This window comes from Saccoglossus kowalevskii, chromosome 18 (genome assembly GCF_978046115.1).
Source record: "Saccoglossus kowalevskii chromosome 18, keSacKowa6.1, whole genome shotgun sequence".
Taxonomy (NCBI): Eukaryota; Metazoa; Hemichordata; class Enteropneusta; family Harrimaniidae; genus Saccoglossus; species Saccoglossus kowalevskii.
The window spans coordinates 27,231,046-27,244,222 of record NC_140658.1 but is presented as its reverse complement, the minus strand read 5'-3'; the positions used below and the strand labels follow the sequence as shown (position 1 = coordinate 27,244,222).

Genomic DNA, 13,177 nt, shown 5'->3' with positions numbered 1-13,177 from the left:
ATTTCCAGAAATAATATTAGAAAAAAAGAGTAGAAATATTCGGGCAAGCAAGTCTGATGGTAAAAATGGTGAATTGATATTATTCAATACATTGGAGACAAAAAAAAAATAATTACAAATTTTTATATTGAATTTACTAGTAAAGTCTTAATTCTAGTCCAAAATGAGAAGACAAAAAATGATATTAAATTTTTTATGTGTCAATTTCGAAAATTAACCTTTTAAAATCAACAGGAAATACGACTTATTGTTAGGATCATGGAGGAATGACTTGGAGGCTGATGGGGATCGGCATCCAATTAATGTTCAAATCTTCATTATTTTTTCTTACCATCAATCAGTATTACACATTGTGTTCATCTTATTATGTATGGTTTTTGTAATTAAGTTGTGCTTTCTATATTTTTTGATATTTTTTTAAAATGAAAATTCATCATGTTAACTTTTTACATCATTTAATCATGCTTTTTATTTCTAAAAATTCACGAAGTTTAAAAGTAGGATTGTTTCTTGTCCTGAGGTGTTATTTTTTTTTAAAAACAATGTTTTTGCAGAAACTAGAAAAAACATTTAGCAATATAAGCCAAAAAAATCTTAAAATATTGTTGAAAAAAATCAAGGCTCTCAAAAAAAACAATTTTGCTTGGTAAAAAAAAAAAAAAAAAAAAAATTATGTCTTTGCAAACATTTCTGTAATTTGTTTTTGCAAAATGCACATTTTTTTTTCTTTCTTTTTTTTTTGCTTAAGTGCTGTTCACAAGGCTAGTCTATTAACACTTATAGATTATATGAAAGCGGTTGCCGCTGAAACCTGAATTTTAAGTTTTGTAAACAAAGTGACGCTATTTTTTCAAGCATTCTTGATCTGTCTACTTGAATGGACGTTGAGTGTATTATATTGCGTTGAGATGAGTGTGGTCTTGGGCTACTGTGGAAAATATCTTGCCCATTACACTCCATCCAATCTAAATGTATCAATCAGCCATACGTAAGCCTCTCCGCTAGCGTTCCTTTGACCCTATTATTCAAGGTTTGCTCCTCGGTAGCGACTTTTCCCAGCCACTCACTCACTAGTCATAACATAACAACCCTTTCAAAATGCCCGCTCAGTTGGGGCACCTCTCTCTGAATTGTTTTGTCAGACAACAAATTTGTCGCTCTTAGATCCGTAGTGTCAATATTACTCCATCAGAAAGTGAATGGTTGTTGCCCTGTTAAAAAGGCAGCTTTGCGAAGCGTCGGGTTAAAAAAAAAGTGCGCCGGACACTGTGTGCTTTGCTTGACTAACAGCAAGAGAGCAACAAGAGGGAAAAAAAAAAACGGGTTTGACCTTATTGTGTCAATACCCCTCGGAGTGTTTGCATTTGAACTGCGACAACATTTCATTGAAATGCTGCCGACTGGCAGACTACCTGACTGTAATGTGCCAAGACTCTCACCGATATCAACTTCATGACTGCTTGTTATAACTGTAACTTTATTTAGGATCTAAATGAAGCTGACATTGTAAGTGCTTTCTCTTCTTAAGATGTGCATTATTCACAGTTTTTTGAAAATCTAGATTCTTGCAAAACTGTCACCAATTCAGGTATATTTTGAGAAAGGCTTTTTTTACATTGACAACCAGTTTTTCAGAGTTGTTTCCCCACTAGACAACCGCTGCATGATATGCACAGAAATCATCACAGTTTCCTTTCACATTCATCATATATCTCAATTTTACTGTAATATTATTTTATGAGAGACACATTTTCATTAATTTGAAGAAAATTTCTATAATTTTGTAGCAATTTACTAACATTTGAGTGGCTTTTAGGCCTTTGAGCATCTTGTCAACTTTTGTCACCATCTGCGAAATGATTCTGAAAAGAAAACTAAAAGTAATATTTGAAACTATTTGTACAGTCCAACATGATGACGAAATTTAGTGACTTTTTCACAAAATGTGAAAATATTTGTGCTGAATTTTGGGCAGCAAAAATATCTGGCACACAAAAGTTCACTACTACTAAGTTTACATTACCTGACAACTTATGATAAATGTTTTTCAATATTTAGAAATAAAAAAAAAAAACATGATGTACCAGTACTGGTTTCTGGTGAATTACTGATGGTTTAGAACTTACTGTTGATTACTTTATTTCAGCTGGATTTATGTCTACTTTAGTCATGTAGGTATGAGACGCCAGATTATATTAGCACTGATTTAACTGTATACTAAAAATACCAAAAACTACAGATTATATGTGTGCGAAAATGCTCTTATTGAAGATGCGCCTCTTATAGAACAAATATGGTAGTTTTGATATATTAGTTTATTATTTATTGTGAAATGAAATGTTAAGTTCTTTTTTGTGTTATTTTAATACATAATTAGAGCATTTATGGGGTCATCTGCTTGATTGTTAGATATGATTTCAAATGTATGTGTATACATGCATTTATACAACTGGAAAAATCGGCAGTTAACCTGCAGTTAATAGAGAAATCGTCAAATTGAGAATGTAAATCAGCAGTTAATAGAGAATGTCAAGTTTTTAATAGTGATGAAAAATTTAAAGTGCATATTTAGAATGACACAATAATGTTATGGTTTTATAATAGGAGATAATTATTCAAGTTCAAGAATGAGAACATTTCTACATCACTGTTAAAGTGTATTGACGAGAAATAATTTTTCCAAAAATGTTTTATCTTCAAAATCTAAAAAAAAAAAAATATCACTCTAAATTGTAAGAAAAATATGACTTTTAGGGGATTGTGTGTCAGCCCTATTAGTTTCCATTTCAAATCCCAAATAAAAGAAGTGTGAAAATTGTGGGATGTGGTGTGTTTGGTTGTGCCATGCCATTGTAGATATGGTGGTGAGGTCTCTTACATGTAGTAGTCAGGTGACACCCTGTACCTCTGCTGATTGGTTGCATTTTGTTGATGATGCTTTTGGGTTAATCTTCAATTATTTTGGTGTTCAGTCATTGGTCAGAAGTTTACAATGATTGATTGATGAGTCTCCGAGACCAGGATGATCATTTCACTGCTTGGAGGGAAACAAATCCACTTTTAGTAACCTTGTACAATAGAGAAAGTGACATACCTGAAATAAGATCAGTTGACGTGACAAAGGTTTGATATTCTATGAAGTCTTTTACACCTTAATATATGACAAATCGGGCTTGTCCAGTTTTGTTAAAATGTTTGTCTCACCTCCGAGAAATTTCGTTTTTCCTGCATCTGCTTGTGATAAGTGTTAGTGGTGTTGTGTTATCAGTTGATGGTGTCTCATATCAAAATTTTAGAAAATTTACAATGTATTGAGTATCTCATATTATTGTGTTTGTAGATGTCTTCATTTTCTTTTTGTCCTATCAGGTAATCATCTGACACTTGCCATACTTTTTAGAGTCTACCACATTACGGTATCCCATACTCCGGAGTACCACATTAACTCTATTAGTAGTGCAACAACAGTGTTTATGTTACAGTCAAAATATTTCAATGATCCAGCATAAAAATTGATTCTATAAATTAGTACATTCATGTAGATGTTCATTTTAAAGTGCTTTTTGGAAATTATTTATTTAGTGTTTAATTAAATTAGTCTACTGATTGTATTTAAAATTTGCACCTAATTATAATTTTTGATCTCAATCTCAATCTCAAGTACATGCATTTGTCATGAAATTCCATAATGCATTGCGCATGCCTGACTTGTGGAACAGAAATTATCACAGATCATTCCTCATTTGATTCATAATATTAATATTCTGAAATTTATGTGTCGTAGTCAAAAAAATTTCATTTTCAAATTATATGATTTGTGGTATTATATATAATTGTTTTTAGACTGATGCTACCTTTTGCCTTCATATCGGTATTTTGAAGAGGTGTACTTATCAAAATGTTTGTTATATGCTGGTGATGTTTGCCAATGGGTGCACCTTCTGTGCAAAGTTTAAACAATTTTTTTTTATTTTTTCATGCATAAATGTAGTTTGAAATTATATTGAGAATTATAGACCTAGAACAAAAATTCTATTTCTATATTTTTAAGAAGTTGAAACAAATTTGGTGATATTTTAAAATATTCTCAAATGTGAATAATGACAAGAGGGCATGTACTGTAGAATACTTTATTTTCGCTTGGAATTTATTTTCGCTATTTCCGCTGAAGGGAAGACTCCGTGAAAATAAAATCCAGTGAATATACTTTTTTCCTATACTTTACATTAAACTCATCAAAAATCAGTGAAAATAAATTCCATACAAAAAGCCTTTTTAGCGAAAATTAATTCCAGCGAAATTAAAGTATTTCACAGTACTTGCATGAAATGGTTTGTGAGATCAATATGGCAGCCATACACACGCCGTCTGTTTATACATGTGTCAACATCGAACAAAGAACTGTTATGAATGTTATGCCGGTTTTTTTTTTACCCACTTTGATATTGCCTTTAGTTTGACGACCGTGAGAGATATTCATGCTAGTCATGTAGTGCAAACAAGAAAATATGTGTTTGAGTGTACCCTGGGTCGATATGCGAATGGCCAACATTGTTCACTAGTGCCGCCAAGCATACCACAAAAATAATATCCAGACAAATAATTTATAAATGTGTTGCACTGGCATGTAAATTTGTGAACTTTTTCAATACTTATCAAATGATTAATGATTTTGTTTATTAAACATTTTTGTCGAAAAGTGGTAAATATTTTTTTCCGTCAATGATGTCTATTTCATGTTTTGTGGCTATGTTGCTGATGTCCTCAGTTTGCATCACCAAGACCATTCTGTGTCTTTTGAGAAGGTTAAAATTTATCTTAAAAATCAAGAAATAAAATTATTCTAATGTAATTACATTTCTTGTTAACAAAATTTCCAATAATTTTATTAATTTGTTAATTTTGTTAATTTACAATAATTTTGTTAAAAAAAAATCAAGAAATATATATATATAAAAAAAAACTACCCGGTATGACTATAAATTTTATGAAAGAAAGTTATGTTCATAAAATCTTTTAGCCTGAAAATATTATTAATTTGCAACAGTTACTGAATATTATGTTAAAAATTGCCAACTGTTTATTAAAAATCTGTCATACCACACTGTGCATTATATGATTTTGATCTGTTGACCTGCGGAATATTGGAAAAATCTATTATTTCTGTGGGTGAGTCAGCCCAGTTTTTAAGGTGCAACTTTTTTTTTTGCTCTACTGTTGAAAGAACAGAGCTATTCACTTTACTGGTAGTCCGTCATCGTCATTTAGCTTCTACTTAACGACTATCAGCTGTATGTGTTTTTACACACTAGTAATGTTGATTTGGTCGTTCTCTCTCTCTCAGACCTGTTCATTTTGTTATAACTTCAATTATCTAATTTTTGTCAATATTTGTGGTAGAAAACTATTTTTGACATCTTTTGGAAACCACCAGCTCGATTGTTTGGATATTTTATATGTACTTTTCAACAGACTACCGTTCAATTTAACTTTATCCTACACCTCAAATATTTTCGTTTAAAGTTTAACCCAAATTCATTAGCGAGCTGTGAGATTCTTTATCGTTATTCCCGTTCTGCATATCACTGAGCCCCAAAATGTTCAATCTTGTGAAATGATTGAGTTTTCCACAAGTGTTTTATTTTGTCTGACAAATATATAAAGATCTACCAATTTGAATCTTTTCCATGGTAACATTGTGTTGTGCAAAACCGCAATTATGGATGTCATTGGTTTATCACACCATCTATTCTCCCACCAAAGTTGTTTGGGCATCATTCAGTTTGAAAACTGAATTATGAAATTTAAACTAAGTCACAGCGGATATGTGGTCAAAGAGACTAAATCAAAGGTTAATGGCCCATGGATATGAACCTTAATAACCTCCTTACTCAGTAGGCCCTTCCGCCCCCCAGCGCCAATTTACTTCTTTTTTTGTCTGCATTAGCCTGCAGTTGGGGTATTACAACAAATTATAAACCAATTCTAGGTTGTCCTAAACTCCGATTTGTCAGGTATATATCCATTCAGGGAAGATTATGTCTGAAAGCATTGTAGCTTGCAGACCCAATGAATGAAATTGAGTTAAAGTTTGTCTGGGCCCTGGGTTTTTATTATAAAACGGGATGGAGGGTCAGGCAACCCAGTGCTCAATCCTATTTTTAGTCTTATTAAATTATCAACAAATAGGTGAAACTTTTGTTGCAGCTTTGGGAGAATCTCTTTGCCCTGCAGCTCAACGTCGTCATCGTTGCCAGGGCAATTATAGTCTTGCTGAGATGCAACAGTTTTTTTGAGTGCTTGTAGAGAACAAGTAGTAGATAGAGACATTAAGATGCGCATACGAGAACGGAACAAGAACGGACACGTCACTGCTTTGTGCATGACCTCCGCACGAACCAATGACGTCCGCGGTTGCCCGGTTGTTCGGCAGTCGTTTTGAACGTGGTCAAGGTGACTGACTCGTAGTTGATTTCCGAGAGCTTTTCTCGTTGTCAATTTTGAATAATTTTCACTGACATTGATAAAACGTTTTATATTAGAGTGTTTTTGAATATTTATGATGAAATAAGAAATATTGGATGCATTTTAGCTGATATTTATAACCACTGAAAACGCATGACATTGATCTGCTGAAAGAGGATTCGGCAAACAGGCCTAGGATCTCAGCAGAGTGGATGGAAATAGTGGTAGCTATGTCAAATGTCTGTGAACTAACTACTAATTCTGACTCCGGACGTGAAATGACATAACAAATTTTATTAGGTAGTTATTTTGCCCAATGAGAGACGGATTGACATGGTTCTGGTTTCAGTTACGTTCCCGTTGTGGGCGCTTGTACTTAATCGTTTTCTGACACCCAAGAACGTAACGCAAACGCAATTAGAACATCACGTTACGTTCCCGTTACGTACGCAAATCTTAAACTCTCTAATAGTAGATGTTAAAAAGAGAATTTTATTTTGAGTTGTATTAATAAAACAAACATAAAGCTGATTTCTGGCAATCATTTATGTTGCTTAATACAAACAATAATAAATTGAATAACATGTGCCCTTAATAGCTGAACCCAGAATTTTATCGTCATCAAGTATTTTTTTTTAAATTAAAATTAGTTTCTGCATGACCCCATCCTCCTTCTCACTCATTTATCTTTTTAAAATATTCTGTAATCTTCGGTGACTGTCTTCAATTGATAAATTTTGGCATTTTGAGTAAAATACAAGTAATGTAACCCTTTTGGTAGTATATTAACCCCAAATCAAAATTCAAACAAATGTTAAATTGTGCAATAGTTGATTTCAATTGAAAATAATGCCTTTATTATATGAATTATTATTGTGAAATAACCCATCTCTGATATATATGACATTTACATTATGTATGCGACTGTTCTGTTATCAACATGATCAATGAACCTTTTCTGAAGATTCCGCCCAAAAAGGAAAAACAAACCCTGAAAACAAGCAAGAGGAAGAGGAAATAATTGCAAACACATAAACAAATAAATAAATAATTGGGTGAAAGGGAATTGGGGGAGGGGGCAATAATACGATACCTGTGTTTATTTCTTCAAGCAGAAATGACATTTGTGATGCCTGAAAATAAGTTTTCCGGAAGTGAATGAACAGAAATACTCTTTCATTTGTGCTTGAAAGCATTACTTGATTCAGAGTTGAGTGTTGTCCTGTGAGAGATCATGCATGCACCACACTTAGTATACAGGTCATGCGTTATTGCCCGTCCTTTTTTTTTTCTCTCGAGAATTTACCAATCTAAATTAAATTCATTTTTGTCATGGCCAAAAAACGTCGAATATTTTTCTAGTTGGTGGCATACTTGGGACAGCTAGATCAACAGTAATGGCTTTGTTTATGGTTGATGTTGGTACTGAATGAAAACAAAGAAAATACAATCCTTGGATACCTTGTCTCAGTCTATCACATACCAGAGAGACAAAACCAGAGTGGAATTTAGCGCTTTTCCACTTTTCCACCCCAACTTCCAAGTCCATTATTGCCTTCTCAGAATGCTCTTTCTTAATTTTTAAATACTTTTTTTATTTTTTATAGATTTTCAATTAAACATTTCATGTTGATCATTTATTCTTAAATTCTTGTAAAATAGACAAACTGATTTTTTTTTTTTTTTACTCTCTCCAGTTATTACTTTAATTACTGTGTTTAGCAATTTTGAATTTTTTGAAATTAATACAGTGGTGAAATCTTCTACTCATTGAAAACATTGGAGCTTAAAAATTCTGAGTGTTGCCTCGGAGACAAAGACAGCTTAGGTCTATTTGAATATTCTTCCTATGGTTATGCCCGCAGGACTTTTAAAAAGATAAAATGCAATGTACAGGAACCACATCTTTAGTATTCTCTTTCTTTTAAACCGAACTACTTTTCTTGCCAAAACTTTTTTGCAGCATTTGTTATGATTTTTATTGTTAATTGGGACGAAATTTTCACCTTAGCGGTGTTCATCAGTATCATGGCTACAGATTTTGTCTAAAATATAAGAAAATAAATATTTTGGTGAATTATGACAAAAATTAACTGGCTCTGATAGAGGTTAATTAATTAATACAGTATTCAGAATTTCAGTGGTCAATTCTCAATAGTAAAGGAACAGTGCTAAAATGATGCTGCATCTCATTCCTTGACATTTTTACTATTGTTTTTCTGCTCAATCTTGATTGATTTATATTCTCTAATAAAATCAGACGATTAATAATAAGGTGTTTATGCTCACCTTGTGTGTAACCAATTACCCATGACTAGCTATCTAGACAGGCAGGCAGGCAGGCAGGCGGAGTCATATATACCTACTGTGTTTTATCCCAGTCAAATTATGTTACATAGTCACAACGTATATGTATATCTTTATTTGGTTCTCATTTGTTTTATCTATGTATTTTTGTGCGTGTTCAATTCATGCTTTGTTTCCACCATCTGGTTACATTATATGCGTCAAACAAAGGAGACTATCTTCTGCAGATTGGTTGCTGAAAATTCTCCCTTGCTTTAGTCTGTTCATGTGTTTTTTCCACACTAGTCAGTACAGTATTTGTGGTGTTATTTTGTATATATATTTTTTTACGTCATTTTGAACTTAATTTAAGCCGATTGGTGAATTTCACCTTGTAGTTGATTTGAGGGACCCCCAATAGTGATGTTGTCTGTGCCTGCCCACTCATAACACTGTGGTACTGAACCCCGAAGGCCGAAAGCATTTGTTAAAGATTTGTTTATCAGGGGAGTGCGTTCCCTCTGGGCCTGTCATTGCAGGAAGAACTGCCATTGGTTGCCTGTGATACTGTTGTGTATGTTACCTTTGATTTGAAAAGACTTCATTTCCCTGCGAGAATATTCTGATCCACCCACCACCTACTGAAGAACACAAATGGACATTAAGTTACGGTGCTTAGAAATCCACATATCAAGCTTTTGTTAATGCACATAATTTATCGGTAGTGACGTAAATCATCTTCAGTCTGATGTACCAAGCACAGGGTGGTTGTATATATTGGTGTCTTCCTGATGGTAATGTCTCTGACATCGCTTTTGTCAATATGGAACAACCTGTTGAGGGCTGTCGCCATAACGCGTAAATACTTGTAATCTGGAAAAAAAAGGGAAAACAAGGCATTTTTATGTTTATGGAAAGTATCAACACCCGAGCTGAAAGCATGTTTTTATCATCGTCGTGTGATTACAGTTGCGATTATAAATCTAGATGGAGTACGGATTGTGACTCTTGGCGGAATCCTTCGATAAACACTCGGCAATGTAAATATGACAGTCCGAATATAACTATTGCATATGCTTCGGTAAGATTTGCTGCATTCTCATTTTTCAAAATATGCTCTTTTCTGTACATACTTTTTGATGATTTTTAAACAAACTATATTGGTTTATTCTTGTGACATATATTTTGTGTATTACATATTTTAGTTTTAATACACGTTCCAATGTTTTTTTTTATCTAAATTGTTGTTAAAAAGATAAAGTAATTATTCAACCCACAGTTTTCAAATATGCGATAGGAGGAGGAAAAGGAGATTTGTTTTTAATGCCTACCGGTAATTCATCACTGCATTATTGTGGTTGCTCTTTTGTGACTATTGTGTTTATAGCCAGGAATGTGTTATTACCGGTGTGTCTGCGGCACTATCATGGAGCATCTTATTTTCTAACTTGCAACTCATTACTATATCCCCTGTGCTTGTTAGACAAGGACAGGATTCATAACAGTGCTTGATATAGATATCCTTAATTCAAGGCTATGTCGGTTTTGTTCAGGTGAAATTGAACAAAGTTGTTGCATCAGTATCAGAACACCGTGATTTAAAAAACAACCTTTTGTCTGGTCATTTGAGTACACAGTATATGTGGTTTTATATGAACTCACTTCTCTATTGTTGCCTGTCTGAGTGAGCATCTTTATCCAATTAATACTGGTTTCAAAGACATCAGTACTTACAATGGTTTTGGTCAAATTGCTTGCATTAATTAACTGTTTTTTTCTTCTTTCTTCTATTTTTCTATTTCATTAACTTGCACATTTAATTAGGATTCAAGGCTGACTACAGTTTGACTTATAAAATTAAAACTCTCCTCTGTTCAGTCCTTGAACTTTTGTTTGGTGATGGGGGATAAAATAAATTAGTTTTTTGTCTCTATAATCCTGACTTGATTTGCATATTGTAAGTAACCTGATTTCCGCACCAAATACATTTCTGGTCTTTGAGATGGTGATCTACATTTGAATTTTGATTGTCAAGAATGTGAAGTAAAATTGTTATTATTTTTTTTTTAAATTTTGTTCATGGGTTTAGAAGACCTCCCACATTGGTAACTTGTGGCATGGCTAAGATGGTGCGTATTATGTTGAGTACACTATGGTCTATTGGTGAAGTTAATAGGGTTGACCCCTATGCACCACGGCCGTTGTTATTCTAATTTGAATACATAGCAATGTGTATGTTGGGATTGGCTTCACTGCTCGTTCGCAATTATCCCTTTTCATTGGTTAGTATTTGTATCTTGGTGATGGGTTAGAAGCTGTCAATGCCGTAGTAATCCAAACAAAAATGCCCGTTCTTTTTACCCAAGGTATGCTGTACCAAAACCTGAAGAATGGTACTTTGTTTGATTTAAGGCGCTTTTTGCCTTTTCTTAAAATCCGGTTAAAGCACTTGCTTCCTGTCTTAGTTCACCCCATATTTGGCTTTTCTATTATGTGAAACTTTTTGCTGATTCGTTCTCTGAACTGCGAAAGACATAAACAGGAAGCCAAGTAGCGTGGAATGGTTGTGTCTATAATTCACTGTCATCAAATTATAAAAAATAGAAATCTGTGAATCATTGTGAAATTACTGTAGTGGTTAGCCGTTTACAGGGGTGGGAGATTATGCACGTTTTTGTTGACATGTGTATAAATGCAGAGCCTTGTAGTTTGTCTAAACATGGAGGTAAAAATATTTATATAAAATATTTTTACCTCCATGGTCTAAATCTTGCTAATAGCATTTTTACATGGTATTTGTTGTTTTTTGATTGAATCTCAGAACAGACAAGTTTATGTTGTTTTTGCTTATCTTTCCACTTTACTTTTTAACTGTTTGCAATCTTTCACAAAATAAACCTACATATTTTTTTCTTCTTTTTTTCTAAAAAAAAAAATCAAGATGTGTAGTGTATGCAATGCTAGGTGTTTAGGGCCATTTGGGTCCAAAATTAACAAAGAAATCATAAAAAAATCTACAAACTTTTGAAAAATGTAACTCCTAGGGAGTTGGTGGGTAGGAATGACTTTCATAGGGCGCTGCAATTGTTGTTTGTAGTGTAATTATGTTATAACTGGTTTCTAAGCAGCCACTATGCTGGATGTATCTTGGGGCGCGGATTCATTCATCTGAGTAAACAGTCAGAGACTTTGAACACCCACCCCGCCTGTATTCATTATTGATGAGGAATGGAAGTGAATAATATTAAAAAATCAGCCAAAGAAAATGGGCTGTAGGCGACCAAGCTTTATAGGTGGTAACATTTCAATGGGGGTGCCAGAAGCTGTGTAAAACTAGGGGGAGACTGAAACTGTCTTGATATATTGGATGACACAAAAACAGTTAAATTCCATTTTGGGACAAGCACTGTGTAGCATTTATATTTGAGACTTTATGATTTTTGGAATGAGTGTTATAAAAAATCATATAAAGCTTCACAATGAAATAATCCATGTACAGCAATATTGGAGACTGATAATGAACTTTAGGAATTAAAAAAATTTCATAAATTAATGGTGAAATTGCATTTAATGAAAATATTTAATGCACAAAAGCTATTTGGAAATATTCATGTATAAGCAAGACATTTGGCAATGGGGGGATGGTATGAACAGATGTCTATAAGAGAAGCAGCCATCAGTACGTATACTGAGAGCTGACCTCAGTCTATTGTATGCGCTTGTACAATGGCTAGGATAAGTCGATGCCCCCTGGGCAGTCTATTCCCAAACCAAATATTGGTTCTTTTTCTAACTATGGGATGTAGTATTTAGAAGGAGGGTTAGAATACAGGCTGGTTTGCTTGTGTATATAAACACATTTTTATTTTGCTGCAACACAACATGTTTGGATGTGTGATATGATATATAGGATCCACATTGAAATCTTGCTTCGCTCAGTCCTGTTAAACAGAGTGCGGGTTTTGTCGGTAGTATCAATTTGGATTCCATGTTACCAAGCTTTTATTGTATCCTTATGGCTTCTGCAAATATCAACAAATGCACAAACTTAAGGTTTGTTGTTCTTTTCTGTATATTTTTTCAGATATTATGTTTTTTTTTGCTGTTTAAAATTTCTGTTTGTTAAAAGGCGAGTATTTCATGCTTAGGCACATTGTAAGATTTTTACTTTTTATTATTCACCAGCTTTAAACTATTGAATATTGTACCACCAATATTTTGCCCACCTCTATATTTTCTTTTGTCTGTACCTTACTTGTTTTAATATTAGTAACACATGTGCAGACTGTTTGCCATTCAATTTTCACTACCAGAAATGTTCGTGATTTCAGAATGGTGTGGCACTCGTGAAGACATTGAAGTCAATGAGACTCCATGTTGTATGACTCAACTACTAAATTTCCAAATTTTCACTGACTCGCAAAAT

The 13,177-nt window shown here is 33.4% G+C and overlaps 1 protein-coding gene across 10 annotated transcripts in view; it reads left to right on the top strand.

The window, feature by feature from the left end:
* Positions 1–13,177, top strand: part of LOC100372975 (protein phosphatase EYA1) — a 151,320-nt gene that overhangs the window by 89,301 nt on the left and 48,842 nt on the right. For 4 of the 10 annotated variants that reach the window (XM_085493181.1, XM_085493184.1, XM_085493179.1 and 1 more), the window contains exon 1: positions 9,158–9,832. The exons of 4 other annotated variants lie outside the window; for them this stretch is intronic. In XM_085493181.1, the coding sequence (XP_085349307.1) occupies positions 9,656–9,832 (177 nt within the window). In that variant the 5' untranslated portion in view covers positions 9,158–9,655. Of the gene's footprint in view, positions 1–9,156; positions 9,833–13,177 lie in introns of those variants that run through there. 2 more of the 10 variants (XM_085493183.1, XM_085493177.1) reach the window with 1 other exon arrangement.